This window comes from Pseudonaja textilis, chromosome 1 (assembly GCF_049901715.1).
Source record: "Pseudonaja textilis isolate UNSWEBS1 chromosome 1, rPseTex1.2, whole genome shotgun sequence".
NCBI classification, from domain to species: Eukaryota; Metazoa; Chordata; class Lepidosauria; order Squamata; family Elapidae; genus Pseudonaja; species Pseudonaja textilis.
The window spans coordinates 159,586,268-159,603,835 of NC_141990.1; the positions used below are offsets into that span (position 1 = coordinate 159,586,268).

Genomic DNA, 17,568 nt, shown 5'->3' on the forward strand with positions numbered 1-17,568 from the left:
AATAATTATTTCCAGCATTCAAGTTGATGCCTTTTAATGCCAAATCCTGCCTGATCTCTTGGTCCAATTTGATTTTCTTATAATTTACTTTCTTTTCCAATTATAAGATTTTTTTAAAAAAAGCTTTAAAATTTTTTATGATTTCAAGTTCTTCTTTTATCCGCCGCTAGTCCAAATTTCTTTTTCCTTCTTCTCTGTTATAGTTTTTTGGGGTATAAAAATAGAAAGAATTCTTCTCACCCTTCTCCATACGCTGTTCCCAATCTCCACTCCAGCGCTGTGCTTAGATGTTCGTTGGTTGTCCCAACTTTGAAGCGTCCATCTAGGCCCACTCTTCTCTCCGTCGTAGCATAGAGAAAAAATCTCAGGGACTCTACAGGGGAGTTGTATTCTCCTCTGGAATCACACCGAGCGCCTCTCCTTAGCTTCGCCGCCCCTCCAAGGCAGCTTTCGGCTCCATCCGGAGCCCACAAACGGCGAGAAGCCAGCGCAGGGAAGGAGACCTCCATTCGCTGCTTCTGGTCTCGTCCCGAAGTCAGCTGGAAGTTCCCACTCAAGGATCTCTTGATTCATTTAACAACTGCCATGATTTGCTTAACATCCATGGCAAAAAAAGTCGTAAAATCTGGCATGACTCGCCCAACAACCATCTTGCTTAGCCATGGAAATTCTGGTTCCAGTTGTGGTTGCAAGTCAAGGACTATCTGTATTGTAGGAGAGAGTTATCACTTGAAGTACACAGTAAAGTTCCAGGTAAGAAATGCTACAAGGTGGGGTTTTTTTTTTCTTCCATTTGTGTTGTGGCCCAACCCACCCCTCTAGAAAATCACTGCAGAGTTTGAAGCGGTAGGCCAGTCAGTAGGTAAAGGTGAGTGATCTAGCCCGAGCCTGCCTCCTTCCTCATATTCAGTCCTAATTTATCCATTGCCTCTTATTCAAAAGGCCTTTCCAGGAATGGCTAGAAGCCCCCAGCGTTCAGGCTACTCGTGGCATTGGACTCACTGTTTTTGGTAGTGAAACTTACAGGTCCCTTGCCTGTTTCTGCTTTGCCATGCCTCTCATGCTGGCTTTTGCTTTCCTTGCAGGCTGGGTCTGGATGGCATGAAGATGCAGGTAATAATTCCTGCCGTGGTTTTCTTTTGCCGAGGTCTGAACCCGTCTCATCGGGTGGTGACTGCTGCAGACTCTGCCAAGAGCTCTGTTTAAAATTAACAGTAACGATAGTAATGTATTAAACTTGTTTGTCATTTGAATCCTATCAACTTTGAGCAGCTCATAACCGTAAAAAAATTACAATAAAATCAATAAAATCCAAAAGATGGCAAGCGTGATGAAGTCATGCCATGTCAAAGACTGAGTGAAAAGTCTAGTCTTTCTAGCTCTTCCAAACAATAGCAGAGTGGGGGCCATTTGGATCTTGGGGGAACCTGTTCCCAGAGGGCAGGCGCTGCTACTGGGAAGATCTACTTCTAGAGTCCTGATAGATGTCATTGTTTAATCCAGGGAACCCAAAGCGTGCCAACCCTGCAGGAACAAATCTGCCAGGAAAATGCCAAGAGAGACAGGCAGTCTCTGAAGCAAGCAAGCCCTGTGCCACATAGCGCTTTATGTGCAACAGCAGCTTAAATCACACCTGGAAACAAGTGCAGCTTGTGAAGCAGCAGCTTTAGATGGACATGTTGAGTCATGGCCATTGCTGTCTGTACTTGTTGCTACATTCTAGATTAACTGAAGCTTCCAGGTAGTCTTCAAGTGGAGCCCCACTTAGAGTGCATTGAGTGGTCAAGCCAGGATGTGACTGGGCATGAGTGACTGTGTAAAATTCATTTCCAAAGAGGAAGTTGGAATCAGGGAGGCAAACTTGTTTCTTTTCTTCTGATTGATTTTCTTCTGAAAAATTCCTAACACAGCCTCAGCCCCACCGCCTGACCCCGGCTATTAAGTGTGAGAAAATAAGGGTGATAAAGTAAGTTATGAGATCAAGGAATGACATTTTTTTCTTGCTCCTTATGTGGAAAGGAGTACATTTAGAAAATAATTCCTAAATAGCAAAGGATTATCAACGGTTTTATTGTAGGCAAGAGAGATTGTCTTGAAGAATACAATAAGGTAATTGGTAGAAGCTGTTTGTGCTAGAGCAGGGGTGTCAAACTCAAGGCCCGGGGGCCAGATCCAGCCTGCAGGGTGCTTAGATCTGGCCCACTGGGTGGCCCTGAAAACAGCAAAGGACCAGGCTGGATATGTCCCTCTCAAGCTCCATTTTCCCTGGTAGAGGCTTGCAGGAGGCTGGCCCAGCTGAAAATGGAGTTTCTGAGGGCTGCACACACCAACCCCTTAGCTCCGTTTTCACTGACACAGGGTTGCAATAGGCTGTCACAGCCAAAAATGGAGCTCAGGAGCCTGTTTTTGCTGGCAGAGTGCTTGGACCACCACAGCCCAAGCCCCTGACATGAGTGATGTCAAGCTGGCCATACCCATTCTGGCCACACCCACTCAACCCATACAAGGTCAAACACAACCCTCATGCGGTCTTCAATGAAACCGAGTTTGACACCCCTGTGCTAGTGGAAGAGTTCATGGAAGAATATCCCTTAGCATACTATACTCTTGGAAGGGGAGACTAGCTGGAATTGATGGTATGTAGTCTACTGGCTGAAACAGTTTGCATGCTGAAAATTTCAAAATGCAACCAAAAAGCGTCATTTCAAACTATCTTCTCTTTTAGGGCACCAATGGATCACAGGTTTGGGATACAGCATTTGCTGTTCAAGCTTTTCTGGAGGTAACAGTTTTTTCCACAAGTTTTTCTTGTTAATTTTAATGAACTTTGTCGAAAAGTTAACTAGCTGCACTTTCCTGTATCTTAATTTAAACAAGAACCCTGCCCCAAAGCAGCCCTTTCCATTTCAAATTGCAATTGTGAGAGAAAAGTGGAACAAATTAAATTACATCACCTTCCACTCTATCCATTCAGGGTGCTAATAGCCTTATTCTGGCTTCTTTTCCTTCCTTATTTTATTTACATTTTTAAACTGGATATAATTAATATAACTATATTGGCTATGATTTGCAGTGAGTGGACATCATATTTTAGCCATAAATCCTGAACAGAAATTAATGGTAATAAAATATTAAATAAAAAATTACAGAGATTGATTGGAATCTAAAACGATATCTTTGCTTTACTTGAAGTTAAACTCTTTTATTTAAAAGGCTGGTGCCCAGGAGAAGCCTGAATTTGACAGCTGTCTGATACTTGCACATCAGTACTTGAGAATCACACAGGTAAAAATGTCACATTCTAGTCCCTGATTATCCTTGAAGGATTCCTTCCCAGTGACCTTTGAGCTATGTGTCTAGTTGCACATTTGATTAAAAAAGAACTAATCACAGCAGAGAACAAGCTCACCATTTCTGATAGTCCCAAGCACATCTGCCTATCTCAAGTTTTCTCCCAGAACAACTACCCTGTAAAGTGGGTTGGGCTGAGGGAAAGAGTGACTGGCCCAAGATCACCCAGCCAGCTTTCACGCTTATGGTGGGGCTAGAGCTCACAGTCTCCAGGTTCCTAGTCTACCATCTTATCCATTACACCAAACTGATTCTCTCTCCTCAAGCCCATAGGTAGCACGAAGTAGCTTTGTTGTGGTTCAGTCCTGCAAGATGCATTTCATTATAATATTCTATCTCCTCCAGATTCCAGATAATCCACCTAATTATGAAAAGTACTACCGTCAGATGAACAAGGTATGATTATAACAAGGGGGCAGAAAGTGGAAACAAGACTTAAATTAGCTGTGAAAGCTAGGGTGAATAAAAAAGGTGAAAGAAGCAAATTATATTTGTAATGGTTGAGTTAGATTTTGTGATATGTTTGAAGGAGCCTTCTGCATTCCTGCTTGTACACTGAATGATCTAACAGTGTAAAACCTCAGGGACGCTCACACTATAGGATTGTGGATGAGACTGTTCAGTGAACACATTTCTTCTAAATGTGGCAGAATCGTTCTCTCTTTCCAGTAGGCAAAATGGGGTGACCGTGGCATTGGAATTGATTGTAATGGCAGATTATGGACTCTCATTCACTTAAGGCATTTAAAATAAAGCTACCAGATCCATGCTGGAAAAATCGGCATCATCACTAGAGAAGCAGAGTTTCATTGCTGCCATCTTCTAGATATAGGTCAACAAATATCTAGACTTGCTGCTCACATATGCTAAATAGAGGCAGATAAAGTATCTTGCCTGGTAATTCTTACCCCAAGGAAGGAGATGGAGATTTCCAATATTTTTATGACTTTGTTACTAATTCTTGAGCATTAGAGCAATGCATTTAAATCAAACATTTGTGGCCATGCAGGTGATTTTTATGCATACATATCACTTTGGGGGTAAACGGTGCTGTGCAAAGTGCTGAAAGAGAGAAAGAAATAGTAAGCCAGAGAAATTAGAGCATAAGAATAAGGAAAAAAAGGAAAACTTGTTGAGCCTAACACCACCCATTGTAAGTCATCCTTGATTCCATGTTCTGACACTGCTTTATAGATGCCTTGTGTAATTTACTATTTTTCCTTTTTTATAATCTCATCAACTCCATCCAGACATACAATAAATTTGTAGTTGTCCCCTTTCTCTCAATTCATTGACTTTTCCTTTATACATCTTTTGTATTGGTTATTTTGCATTCAATTAATACTCATTTAAGCATACATTCTTGGTTTTTTCTCTTTTTGTTTTATGACACGTATTTCTCAAGGTTACCTTTCCCACCTCATTCACACATTCATTCCTCTTAAGTAATCGTTTACATGCTAATCATTGGCTTTTTACAATTATTTAACTGTCTTTGATTTTCACTGTATTTCATAAACTTTAATTCATTTATTTCTTTTCTATGAATGTTGCTTTCTTAGTTTGAAAATTTATTTTCTTTTGTGGATTTTTTTTTGGGGGTGTGTGTGTGTTCTGTGCTCCAAACCAAATTAAACTACTATTGTCTAATAACCACCAGGGTGGATTTCCCTTCAGTACTCGTGACTGTGGCTGGATCGTTGCTGATTGTACCGCAGAAGGTCTGAAGTCTGTGATACTGTTACAGGAAAAGTGCCCATTTATCAAGGAACACATCCCACCCAGTCGTCTATTTGATGCTGTAAATGTGGTGAGCAGAGAAAAGTCACTTTCTTCCTGAGAATCCACCTCCCCCACTCATTTTCACCTTGGCCCGTGCTGTGCAGAGCGACCAGAAGGACAGAGATATTGAGCTGGGTGTGTGTGTGGAGGGACTGAAAGCAGAGGCAGTTAATGCAGGGCAGAGAAGTGAGAAGTCCTTGTCCAATGACCATTGCTAAATGGCATGGCCCTGCAATGTTCTGCTGAATGACTGCTTAGCTTAATGACGGAAATTCCATTTCCAATTAGGGTCATAACCCGAGGACTACGGGTAGAGATTTCCAGACAAGAAGTAGGGCTGTGTATATGGTCTCTCCTAACTGTATTTTTAGGCTGCCCTGATCAATTTTGACTTTAGGTGGTAAATAACAAAGCAAAACAGAAACAATAAGCCAAATAAAGGCAGCGGTACATAGAATGCCCACAAACAATAAGCTTAGACTGAATTCCTACCTTGTGATTTACAGGAAAGTTGGGGGCTGAATGTACATCCAGATGGAGTGATGGCTCCATTAGAGAAGATTTTCAAGGCAGATAATTTCTGAAACTTTTTGCAGCTTCCTGAAGACTCTTTCTTTGGCCAAGTCAGATTGTTCTTTGTCCTCTCTTCAGTTGCTGAACATGCAGAACGCTGATGGTGGCTTTTCATCATATGAAACCATGCGTGGGGGCTGGTTGCTGGAGCTGTTGAATCCTTCAGAGGTATTTGGTAAGAATAAAGACTTGTATGGCTTCTTTACTTTCTCTAGAGCAGGGCTCTCCAACCGTGGCAACTTTAAGACTTATGGACTTCAACTCCCAAAGCTTTGCTGGCTGAGGAACTCTGGGAGTTGAAGTCCACAAGTCTTAAAGTTGCCAAGGTTGGAGACCCCTGCTCCAGAGGGTCTTCAGATCCCCTTCTGGACAATTGATGTTAGTCTCTGCTACTATATTTTCTGGCCAAGGGATGGTTGCCTTTGTAGAATAAAGATGGGTTGAATCTACACCCCCCTCCCCTCTGAGCAGTTTTCTTGGCCTTTTGGTGGCTTCACCAAGTAAAACGCGTGCCAGAATTTCACTGGAAGAAAGAAAAGTATGCTCCGCATCATACATCCAGATCATACTGACCTCTTGTTCCTGTGTGGTGTGTTTAGGTGACATCATGATTGACTATACATATGTGGAGTGTACCTCAGCTGTGATGCAGGCACTGAAGCTTTTCCACAAGTGCTTCCCGGAACACAGAGCCCTGGAAATCAGGTAAACAAACAGGAGTGAGGGTGAAAGGAAAGGCTCTTCCAGAGTTTACTTTTATTTTACTGACCTTCCTTCTGAGAAAGTCTGCTAGAGCAGGGGTCACCAACTTTTCGGACCTCAGGGACCACCAAACTCATAATTTTAGATCCCAGGGACCACTAACCGGTTCCGTGGGCGTGGCCTAATTTGTGGGTGTGGCTTGGCGGTCATGTGACTGGCTGGGCATGGTTTGTATGTAAATATTATAAATATTTATATACATATTGAATTTTTTATAAAACGAGCAACTTTTACCCAAAATCAGGCAAAGCAGGCAGGCAGATTGAGTTGCTCACAGAATAACAGATTCATTCAGCGATCTGTTTATCTGCCATTGGCTAGCTCAGTCTGTCACATAAAATTTGCTTGCAAGCAAACTCACAAAATTAACTCACAACACACCATGCATGTAAATATTGAATTTTTTATAAAAAAGAGCAATTTTTACCCAAAATCAGGCAAAGCAGGCAGATTGAGTTGCTCACAGAATCATTCAGTGATCTATCTATCTGCCATTGGCTAGCTCAGTCTCTCAAATTTGCTTGCCGTGAGTCTGCACTGAATTTGCAAGCAAGCAAGCCTTCAGTCCTAAGGGAGGTTTGGCTGTGCTGAGCCGAAGATCTAAAGACTAGCTAGAAAGCCAGAAATCCAACCATATCCTGCTTCCTAGCTAATCTAAATCTCCCAGCACAGCAGAACAGATGATGGTCGGAAAAAGCTAAAATAGAAATTTAGCAGGCAAGTTTACCGGGTAAGGAGTATGTGGGTGGGAAGGCTTGCCGCGGGCCATGTGGGTGGCGCAGCCTTGTGTTTCTGCGCAGCCTGGATTAATTGCTTTGTCGGGGTGCTCTGGGGGTGAGATTTCTCTGTGGCCGACCAAAATTTTCTCACGGCCCACCAGTGGGCCGCGGCCAACCAGTTGGCAACCGCTGTGCTAGAGGACAAACTGCAGAATCAGGGCAGAGGAGGAAACAGATAATTATCCCCTATGGGGAAAAAACACGTTGATTGCTTAGGAGGGAGCGAACAGAGAGTGGATATGTTGAAACGGTTTCCCATTGTGTTCTCCTTTTTACTTAGAGAGATACTGCAAAAGGGCTTGAGGTATTGTCAGAAAAAGCAGAGAGCTGATGGGTCCTGGGAAGGGTGAGTATCTTCTAAATAAATTCAGCGTGACAGTTTTAGGGCTGTCTGCTCCAGACATTTCTTTGGGTAGGAATATGTCTCATTGCAGATACTCAGGTCCCGAGTTTGTTTCACAGATCCTGTTTTCTCACTTGTTGGGTTGCACTCAGTGGCCCTTTGTCATTGCAGCAGAAGGATAGTCACTGTGGGGGTGGAAGATCTCCCTGGCAGGCACATCTCTCTCTATATATATTTCAGATTGCTGCAGAGAATGAACAACAGACAGCCCATTATTTTATCCTCCCTTTCCTTCTGCCCCAACAGTCTGCATCGGCTGACTGATTTCTTCTCCTTTTTAGAAGCTGGGGTGTGTGTTTCACTTACGGCGCATGGTTTGGATTGGAAGCACACGCTTGTATGCAGCAGGCCTACTGTGGTGGGTGAGTCACCTCCTTTCTCCTTTCATTTCTGCTGGCTAGAAGGGAAGATTGACAGCGGAAGAAACTTCTTATGAGCAGTGTAGGATAAAATCCTTTGCCTTGCTCTTCCAATTACTCTCTTGGCAAGGGTGGCTCTGGATTTCCATCCCTTCTGATTTTCTTCTCCTAGAGTGGCCTGTCAGGCAGTGACCCGGGCTTGTGAGTTCTTAGTCTCCAAGCAGATGGAGGATGGTGGTTGGGGAGAGGACTTTGAGTCTTGTGAGCAACGCAGATATGTCCAGAGCACCGCATCGCAGATCCACAACACCTGTTGGGCTCTCTTGGGACTCATGGCTGCTAGGTAAGTGCTTGCAGGATCCATTGCCTTTGGTTTCCTATAACAGTGGCCTCTGTTCTAATCATGAGTCAGGTAGCACTGATTATTTTGATATTCTGATTTTGATATCTTGCAGCTGTGGAGGGACAGTATTTTCATCTAGGTCCACACAATGACTTCCAATATAGTTGATGAAACTTGTGTGCAAAACAGTATCCTAAGGACAGTGGTGGCTAACCTTTTGGGGCTACTGCACCAAAAATTGTATATGTGCTTACGTGCGCATGCCAGCACCTAGAAGGCAATGCGCCCCCACACCCCCGGCACATGCGTGTGCAATTCCCCCCCATGCCACCCCCTTACCTGCACTGCGCCTCCCATCTGATTTTTGGCCTGTTTGAGGCCTTTTTCGGCCTACCAGAGGCTTGAGGGAAGCCTCTGCAGGCTTTGTAGGCCGAAAAATGAGCCTTTTTAGTCACTTCCGGTATTTCTGGAAATACAGGAAGTGACAAACCGGGCCTATTTTTCATCCTGCAAAGCTTGCAGAGGCTTCCCTCAAGCCTGTGTCAGGCTGAAAAAGCCCCAAAAATCAGCTGGGAGGCTTGCGCATGCACTGTGAGGTATGTTTGCCTGGGGCTCACATGCCCGCACAAATGGCTCTGCGTGCCACCTGTGGCACATGCCATAGGTTCGCCATCATGGCCTTAGGATGTCTCCAGAAACAGCATTTTCTCCATAGTCTCACACCCACATTCAGTTTTCTATATTTCAAATATAGTGTGCTGAGCTTGGAATAGAGTCTATCTGAAGACCTATTACACACCACAGGACCATTCAACCCTAACCCTAACCCTTTCTAGATGTTTGCCGTGAACTGGGTAACTAATCACAGGCCTCTGATGGAAATTCTATCAAGAGATTGGAGTGGAGTTTTGTGCTTGGGATACTGCAGCACATGGAAAGAGCTTTTCTGAACACAGATGCTACCTTTTCTTTCTCTACACTTAAGTGCAAGTGAAGTTCCCTGAGTCTGCCTGTAGCAGTTTTCTAGGAAGCAGGTGGAGAAGGATGGTGATGGTGATTTTTATCTTGCCTTTATAATGTACACTCAAGGCATTGCACATTACCACTCAAGGCATTGCACACTGACCTCCTCCTCCTGCCCTCTGTGGGATGAATTAGATTGGGAAAGAGTGACAGGCACAGAGTCATCTGGCCAACTTTCATGATTAAGGGTGCACTAGAACCTACCAGCTCCCAGTTTCTGTCCAGCCTCTGCTACATCAGATTGGTTCATTTTGCTTTGCAGGTACCCAGATATCCAAGTTCTGGAAAAGGGAATTAAACTATTGATTGAGAAACAGCTGCCTAATGGGGACTGGCCTCAGGTAAAGTGTCTCTTTTTTCAGTTTATCTGTCTTTGCTTAAGAGCATTATGCCTCAACTACTTAGCCCTTATAATCCTTCCCCCTGGGTTACATGCACATTTTTAGCATCAAAAGAGTTCCTTTGTTGTTGCTCTGTAGGATCTACTGATACATTTTTTACTTATCTTCTGCATACCCATTCCAGCTTCATTTAGTACACTCTTTCTGACTCTTAGGCTACTCTTGGGCAACTGCCATGCCCACAGTTATTAATGTTTAAAAGGCTTAGTTCTCAAAGTCCTCTTGTCCCAGAAAGCTTAGGTCCTTTTATCTGGCATGCAGATCCAATAAACCACACCAGGTAGGTGGAAAGGAATAAGACTTTTATTTGCAAATAAAAGATTGCCCAGAAGCAAGTTCCAAAATGAGCACATCCCTGCTTACAGTGGGATTCCCTTCTAGACAAGTTTCAAGAGCATACAGTGCCATGAACCAGTTCCAGAAACACACATCACTGTAAACCAATTATTAAAAGCAACATAATGTATACAGTTCAGTAGTAACATTCAACCGAAGCTTACAAGGTTTGCTAAGACTTCTATCTTATCAATAATACTCCTACACTAAAAGCATACCTGGATCTTGTCCCATCACCTTAAGGGACAGTCATTCTTGAGCAGGAAGGCAGATGGTCTGGCTTCCATCTAGTGCTATTATTCCGGCCTAACAAAGCAGGTCACACCATGCACAAAGCTGTTGCTATATGCTAAATAATAATTAATATATGAATTAAAATGCATGAAAGTGGGCTGTCCCCAAACTCTCATGAAGTTGCTGACACCATGCTTAAATATGGATGGAGAACAAAAAGCACTTGTCACTACTGCCTGTTACTTTGCAATCATGTCATGGGTTCAGTTTTGATTTATTCTGATACCCTTCTTGGTTCAGTCCATTTCAGCAGCAGCAAGTCTCTCCTTTTTGAATTCCTACATTATCCTTAAAATATGCAGACTTTTTATCCTTTTGATATACAAGGCAAGTCAACTTGTTAGAAGCTTCCTAATATATGTGGTCATGTATGTTGGGTGGCAGGTGACTCACACGTTTTATTTTCCTTTCCTGCGGGATCTTTTGTACTATGAAATCCACAGGAAAGTTGAACTTTACATTCTCTTCCTTGTTTTGCTTACAGGAGAATATTGCAGGTGTCTTCAACAAGACTTGTGCTATCAGCTACAGCTCCTATCGAAATGTCTTCCCCATCTGGACCCTGGCGCGCTTTTCTTCCCTATATCCTGCCAACCCCCTTTCAGGCAAATGCTCAACAAAGGCAATAAGAAATGGAAAGAACGAACTGGCTGCAGAAATGACCAATGGACATAGCTTAGGATTTGCTGCTTTGTAAAGACTTGTAACCAACCTTGAAAGAATGTGCTAGCTCTCTGTCTGAGGTTCTTTCTGAGGCAATCACTTGAGGCTAGTCAAGGGACCCTTTTCCAAGGAACCAGTGAAGAGAGAAGTGAGTGAAACCCTGCTGCTGCCCTGTTGGTTGTTGACCCTTATAAGGTGTCCCTAAATTCTGCTGCGCTTGGAAGAAAAAAGCCCCAATTTGGCAAAGGCAAAGACATCTGAGGAAGAAATGTAAATATAAAGTCCAGAAGGCTTGTGGAACTTTGCTCTTCTGACTGGTTGAGAGAGTTCCTCTCTCTTAAATGGAAATAAGTGGAAAAACATTAGCCACCTTTATTCTGCACAGACATTTTTATGCCTTACTTGACCAAACAAAAACAGGAAGAAAAAGTGCTGAATGTTGTCTCACAAAGAGTCAGAAGGGGTGAGTTGCTATTCCTAAGATTGTTTCCACATCCTGTTGACACAATTAGAACATGGAATCATAGAGCTGGAAATCTCAAAAGTGCTTTTTTCAAGAGGCAACTGGACTTTCTCGTTTTTCTTTGAAGACGTTTTGCTTCTCACCCAAGAAGCTTCTTCAACTCTATTCACCATGTTAGGCAAAGTTGCTCTGAAATATCTGTTTCCATACACATACCTTACACCAAGGAGGAGGATTTTTTTTCTTAATGATCTTCAGAATGTTGTCTTATGCTAAAATGAAGCATTTTGAAGCATTTTTCATTTTGTTCGATTATTAAATAGTACAAATGGAGATAAAAACGCTACAGGTTCTAGATTTTAGGATTTCTTCAATCTAGGATTTATTTAGGATTTCTTCAATCTTCAATTTGCTCATAAGTGTATCCTCCACTAAGATTTTTGTTCTCCTTCTTTCTTCCTTTTAATATTTCTTAAGTTATCCCAACTTTCTTTGGCTACTTTCCTTTATCTATATTTCATCCCCATCCACTATTTGCCTTCCCCTTGAAAAGTTAGTTTTATTAAGATCCTTCTTAAATCCTCTGGATCTCTGTTTTTTAAATGCTTGTCTTTTGTATGTATGATCCAATTTTTCTGACTTTTCATTCATCATATTGTAGATTTGCTTTAATAAACAATAATTTTAAAAATGTTTGTAATCTTTAATGTCTTTAATTTTGGTTTTCAAGCTTTCCTCAGTTCTCTGGGCTCATTATCAAAAAGGTCATGTTTGCATACAGCATGCAAAATATAGTGTATTAACACTTCGTTTGTATAAACAGGAATTATTCAAATAACGTTGGCTTTCAGACTAATCCCCAGCCTTGACCTAGTGCAAATAGTTGTGTAATTTATCTAGGTTAAAAACCAAAAATTCATATTCTAGTATAGAGTATTTTATATTAGGGAATATAAATAACATTAGGAAAACATGATCTAGTTCATAGTTTTTATATGTAGTAATAAAAAGTATAGGTTTTATACAAATTAAAAGATGACAGGTGATGTGATTTTTCTTCTTTTTAAATATGTTTTTTTATTTTCTTTCCCCTCATATTTTAAAGAGAATGCTTATTTTCCCGAGTCAGATGGGGTTCTCCAATAGATCGAGATACATACATAGATACATACCATCTTTCCCCGAAAATAAAACCTATCCCAAAAATAAGCCCAAGCCTGATTTTCATGCCTGAGCCAAGTATAAGCCTTACCCCTAAAGTAAGCCCTACTTAAAACCCTGTGTAGCCACCCGTCCGCCCATTCTATCTGGTTGCTGCCCACATGAGCCGATGGGGAGGAGCAAGGAGTGTGTGGTGGTGGCAGATGAAATGGGGTAGTGGAGGATGAAACAAGGCAGTAGCAGGGTGGAGGACGAAACGTGGGGGAAGGTGGATGATGAAATGAGGCAGCAGGGAGGATGAAGCTTCTTGCTGCTGCAACAGAGCAGAAGACTGAGCAACACACTGGTGCCATGGCCATTAAGCAAGGCAGTGGTGGTGGGGGGATAGAGGATGAAGTGAAGTGGTGTTAGGTAATACGTTCCCACAAAGGATAGTCCAACATGGCCATTATCCAAACACAGTCTTTTTTATTAGGAACATATCAAGTTGGCAAGGTTTGGTGTAATTCTGGATCTGATCAAATCCTGGAATTACACCCAGTAAAAGCATAAGTTTGAAACTTCTCCCCATAGTCACGTTCTCCAATCAGGTTACAGTTCATCTGTCCAATGACTCCAGACTCCACCTCCGGGCAGCTGCAGACGCACACACTGTTCCCACAGGAAAAGAATTTCAACAGCACAAACATCCCCCCTCACCTGTGCTCCCTCCCCCCAGTTACTAGAATGTGGTGAGCCCGAATACCTGCAGTCCCTTTTACACAACACTAAAGAAGCTAAGAAAGAATAGAATAAAACATGACTTTAATAAAACATGGCTACACGTGTGTTATCGTCAGGGTCGACATTAGGGTTGTGTGATTGCTCTGAGTGCCAAATCCTAACCCCCACCCCACCCCAGAGCAATCATATTCCTTCACTAACTTGCTTTCCAGCTCCATTCTCCATCACCACATGCAGGGCGACAAAAGAAGTTTGTGGGACTTAAAAAAAACAACCCAGACCTTCCAACTTCTTGCGGGGAAAAAAAAAGAAGATTTTGCAAAGTTGGAAGGTCTGATTGAACTTTTTGTTTTACCGGTAATCCCTTAGCCTTCTTTTCTTGCCGTGCATGTGGTGGTAGTGAACGGAACTGGAAAACAGTGAAGGGATGCTTTGGGGAAGCAAGGGGAGATGGACGGGACCTGGGAAGCAGGTGGCAAGTCAAACCCCCCAAGGGCTCCAGGTGACCAGGGATGGAATGCAAATGGCGGGAAGCGGTGCCATGCTAGTTGCCACCGCCAGTTAAGACAGGGAAGCAGCTGCTCTGGGTGCCGCCATCTCTCTCTGACAGCATCAGGGCTCTGCAGGCCAGGCGACCAAGGACACTGTTGGGGCTTCGTCCTCCACCCCTCACCACCTCGCTTCATCCTTCACCCCCATTGCTTGCTTAGGGGCCATGCCACTGGTGCGTTGCTTAGCCACCTGCTCCGTTGCGACAGTGAAGCTCTGTCCTCTACCCCACCACCTCATTTCGTCCTCCATCCCACTCCCCCACCTCGCCTCCTGCTCCATTGTGGCTGGGAAAAAAATGAGACCTACCCCCAAAATAAGCCATGGTGCTTATTTTGGAGACAAAAAACCCCATAAGATCGGGTCTTATTTTTTGGGAAACATGGTACATATATACATAGAGAGCACAGGATGGAATCTAAAGTCGCAGAGAGAAAAATATTTTTTTTTACTTATAATAGGCAATTCAGTTTTTGAATATTATAGAATCAGGGAGCGGGGGACCTGCTTGAAAATAGAAGATAAACAGCATTATAATTAAGCACAGCTTAAGCCTTTCTTTGTCATAGTTCTCACAAGCAGACAGTTTACACAATTTGAATAAAGTAATAACAACAAAACCTTTGTATTCTGAAAGAACATTCTGTTCTTCAGTCTTATGCAACCACATACTTTTGGCGTTTGAGTATCTCACAAGGATCATCTAGTCTAACCCTCCACAATGGGCAGGAAAACCAAGTAAAATGTACTCTTGTGTTTGTTCCCAGACTATATTACTCAGATTATTATTTTTTCATTGCCAATCTGCGTGTAAGCAGACTTCAAGTTGCTTATACATGGAATCTGGCCTAGCTGTAAGTGTATACATTTTGTATTTATGATCTGTATTAGAAAATCATATTCCCAGTTAAAATGTAGACAGTTTGCAGCTCAAAGTTACAAGATTTCAGAGTACAAAGTTTTCCTATTATTCTCTTCCTGTCAACTGTCCCATTGGCATATGCAGCAAAAGAAATTCCTGGGACATTATTTTACCAAGAGTATAACTTTATTGATAGAACCATACAGGCACAGAAGAAGCGAAGCTAGCTCTGAGGTTTTCACAAGAAAAACAGCATAGTTCATTTTCCAATTTGAGCCACCCATTGTTGTACTCTTACCTTTTGCCCAAATTTTGCTTCTTTTTTTCCCCCACTGGTGATTATTCCTGCTCCTCAGTTTCTTTGGGGCTTCAGCCTTTGAGTTCAGTTAAGACAAGGGTCTCCAAACTTGGCAACTTTAAGACTTGTGGATTTCAACTCCCAGAATTCTCCAGCCAGCTATGCTATGCTGGCTGAAGAATTCTGGGAGTTGAAGTCCACAAGTTGCCAAGTTTGGAGACCTCTGAATTAAGAATTCACCAAGGATTTCACTGGGGTGGGATGTTCCTTTAGCCAGTGACTCATTGCATTCAATCAATCCACTCTATGCATTGGTGAGACATGTGGATTTCTGCAATGTCCTTTGCTTTTCAAGGTATACACTCACAGTCAAAAGACTCATGGGCCTCGAGTGCACCTAACAATGCAGAAACACACAGTCCTGGTCACTGACCGGGAGTTTTATTTCAAAGCAATCACACATCTTTCAGCTCCTAGTCTTACCTATCCAGGAGCCCTCTTCTGGTGGTCGTTGGTGTCTTCCAATTGAATCCAGATATGGAATCCTGGGATGAGCTCCCAGATTGTTGTCTCCAGTTTGGTCTGAGTCTGGTGCCAAAGCCGATGGAGATACAAGGTGCAGGTTTGCTTTTCTTTTATTGAAAAGAAAAGGGGTCTTAGCCAGAATGCCAAGGAACCTTAAACAATAGAATTAAGAAAGCTTTATATATTTTCACTAAAGCAAAAGATGGATAAGGCAGGATATATAAGAAATGTCATCTAATTGTAATGATCTAACAATTATTCAATTGGTCTCTAGCCACCCCTATTCCTAAGTCTTGATTAATGAATGCTTCAGGAGTTATCTAATACACATTCTACTTGCTCCAGGCCATCCCTATTTCTAACTTCTAGGTGAGGTCTGCAAGATGTCTAACTCTGTGCTACTTTTTTCAGCTTTCTAACCACCCAGAATTGTTACAAGTTTTACACCTGCGTATTCTTTGTTCTCACCAGACAGACTCCACAATTACACGCTTCCTGATCTCCTTTCAAGTGTATGCCATAACCTTGCTCTGTTTTAGCAGACAGCCCATTTACATTGTCCACTATCCACTAATCCAAAACTTCCTTTTTATTTTGGGAAAACCGTTTGTGCCTTCGTTGAAGTATCAGGATCTGCAAACAGCTCACATCAATTCCTTACCTCTCTGCCAGCTCCCAATACATTCCAAGCATTCTCCTCCCTCATCCTGGCCCTTCATTTCTGTTGTCAAGCTGTGAGTAGAGGTGCATTATGAGTCAGTCAGCTGACAACAAAAATAAGAGATTTACTTTAGCATTGGCCCTAATAAGAATAGGAATAGAGGCCCAAGTGCACTCTCTCCCTCTCTCTCCCCCTCTCCATTGTAATTTAATGGGAAGAGCAGGACACAGCCAAAACAAAAACAAAACAAGAAAAACAGAATCACTGGTAAAAAAATTGTCTGTGAAGAAAGTCTGCAGTAAAAAAATATTTCAGAGTTTTGGAAAAGCCATTTTCAGATTTAGTCAGTGTTATTTTGAGCCGTTATACCTCAACAATGCCTCTTAGACATACTGTTCCATTCTATATACAAACCATACCTTATTTCACAGAAGAAAGGCCAGTCTAGTAGAGTATCCAAGTGTTCTCTTAAGAACACATGACATCACAATTGTATAGAAACATTCTAAGCTTGATAATTTCCTCTGAACCTCTTGAAACACTGAGGTGACCTGTCTAGTCAAGGCTGTCCCTAATAAATCAACCCTTCCTCACCAGTGAGGAAGAGGAGGATGACAGAGGAAAGAGAGTGGATAAAAAGAATTCAGGAAGAAAATGCACATCTCAAAAATCAAATTCGGCTGCTAAGAGAAAATTATGAATTACGCACATTGTTGAGTCAGTCTGAGAACAACAATCAGGCCCAGTTCATAGCACCTCAAATTTCTCCTACGTATCCTGATTCTGGTTCATTAGGAAAAGCAGGTAAGAAACATACCAAGTTAGCTTGTTAAAAGCAATTGTTATATAAATATTGTAAATACATTTCATTGTATATCAAAATTAATTCATACAATGCAGTAGGACCTTGTTAATTCATGTATGGAAAGAAGACACTTTGATCAAATCTATATCTATAACAGGAAGCATATTGAGCCAACAAGGAAAGGCTACACATGATTTAAATAGCAGGAGGACAAATTATTCTGAATGAATGTGCATATATGCACACACACACACACATCTTCAGGATTTTTACAGTTTTTAATTTCTATGAGCTTTTACTTGCATGCCTGTATCCTTATCATAGTATATTCATTTTCAGGGTAGCCACCATTATGGAAAGCACAAAAATTAAAGAAAACATTGTAAGCCAAAGAAATCAGGTTCACAAAATAAGGAAAAGGAAGATCTGTACAGAGAATTTGCATTTATACT

At 42.1% G+C, this 17,568-nt stretch overlaps 1 protein-coding gene across 3 annotated transcripts in view; it reads left to right on the forward strand.

Moving 5' to 3' along the window:
* The window catches only part of LSS (lanosterol synthase), a 35,790-nt gene extending 23,560 nt beyond the window's left edge, over positions 1 to 12,230 (forward strand). For 2 of the 3 annotated variants that reach the window (XM_087919488.1, XM_026707720.2), the window contains exons 11-22: positions 1,086 to 1,113; positions 2,726 to 2,782; positions 3,214 to 3,285; positions 3,697 to 3,747; positions 5,012 to 5,161; positions 5,785 to 5,881; positions 6,306 to 6,411; positions 7,528 to 7,593; positions 7,932 to 8,012; positions 8,182 to 8,352; positions 9,638 to 9,716; positions 10,891 to 12,230. In XM_087919488.1, coding sequence (XP_087775614.1) covers positions 1,086 to 1,113; positions 2,726 to 2,782; positions 3,214 to 3,285; positions 3,697 to 3,747; positions 5,012 to 5,161; positions 5,785 to 5,881; positions 6,306 to 6,411; positions 7,528 to 7,593; positions 7,932 to 8,012; positions 8,182 to 8,352; positions 9,638 to 9,716; positions 10,891 to 11,103 — 1,171 coding nt within the window. In that variant the 3' untranslated portion in view covers positions 11,104 to 12,230. Of the gene's footprint in view, positions 1 to 1,085; positions 1,114 to 2,725; positions 2,783 to 3,213; positions 3,286 to 3,696; positions 3,748 to 5,011; positions 5,162 to 5,784; positions 5,882 to 6,305; positions 6,412 to 7,527; positions 7,594 to 7,830; positions 8,013 to 8,181; positions 8,353 to 9,637; positions 9,717 to 10,890 lie in introns of all 3 variants that reach the window. The other variant, XR_015740689.1, reaches the window with a different exon arrangement.
* The last annotated feature ends 5,338 nt before the right edge of the window (positions 12,231 to 17,568 follow it).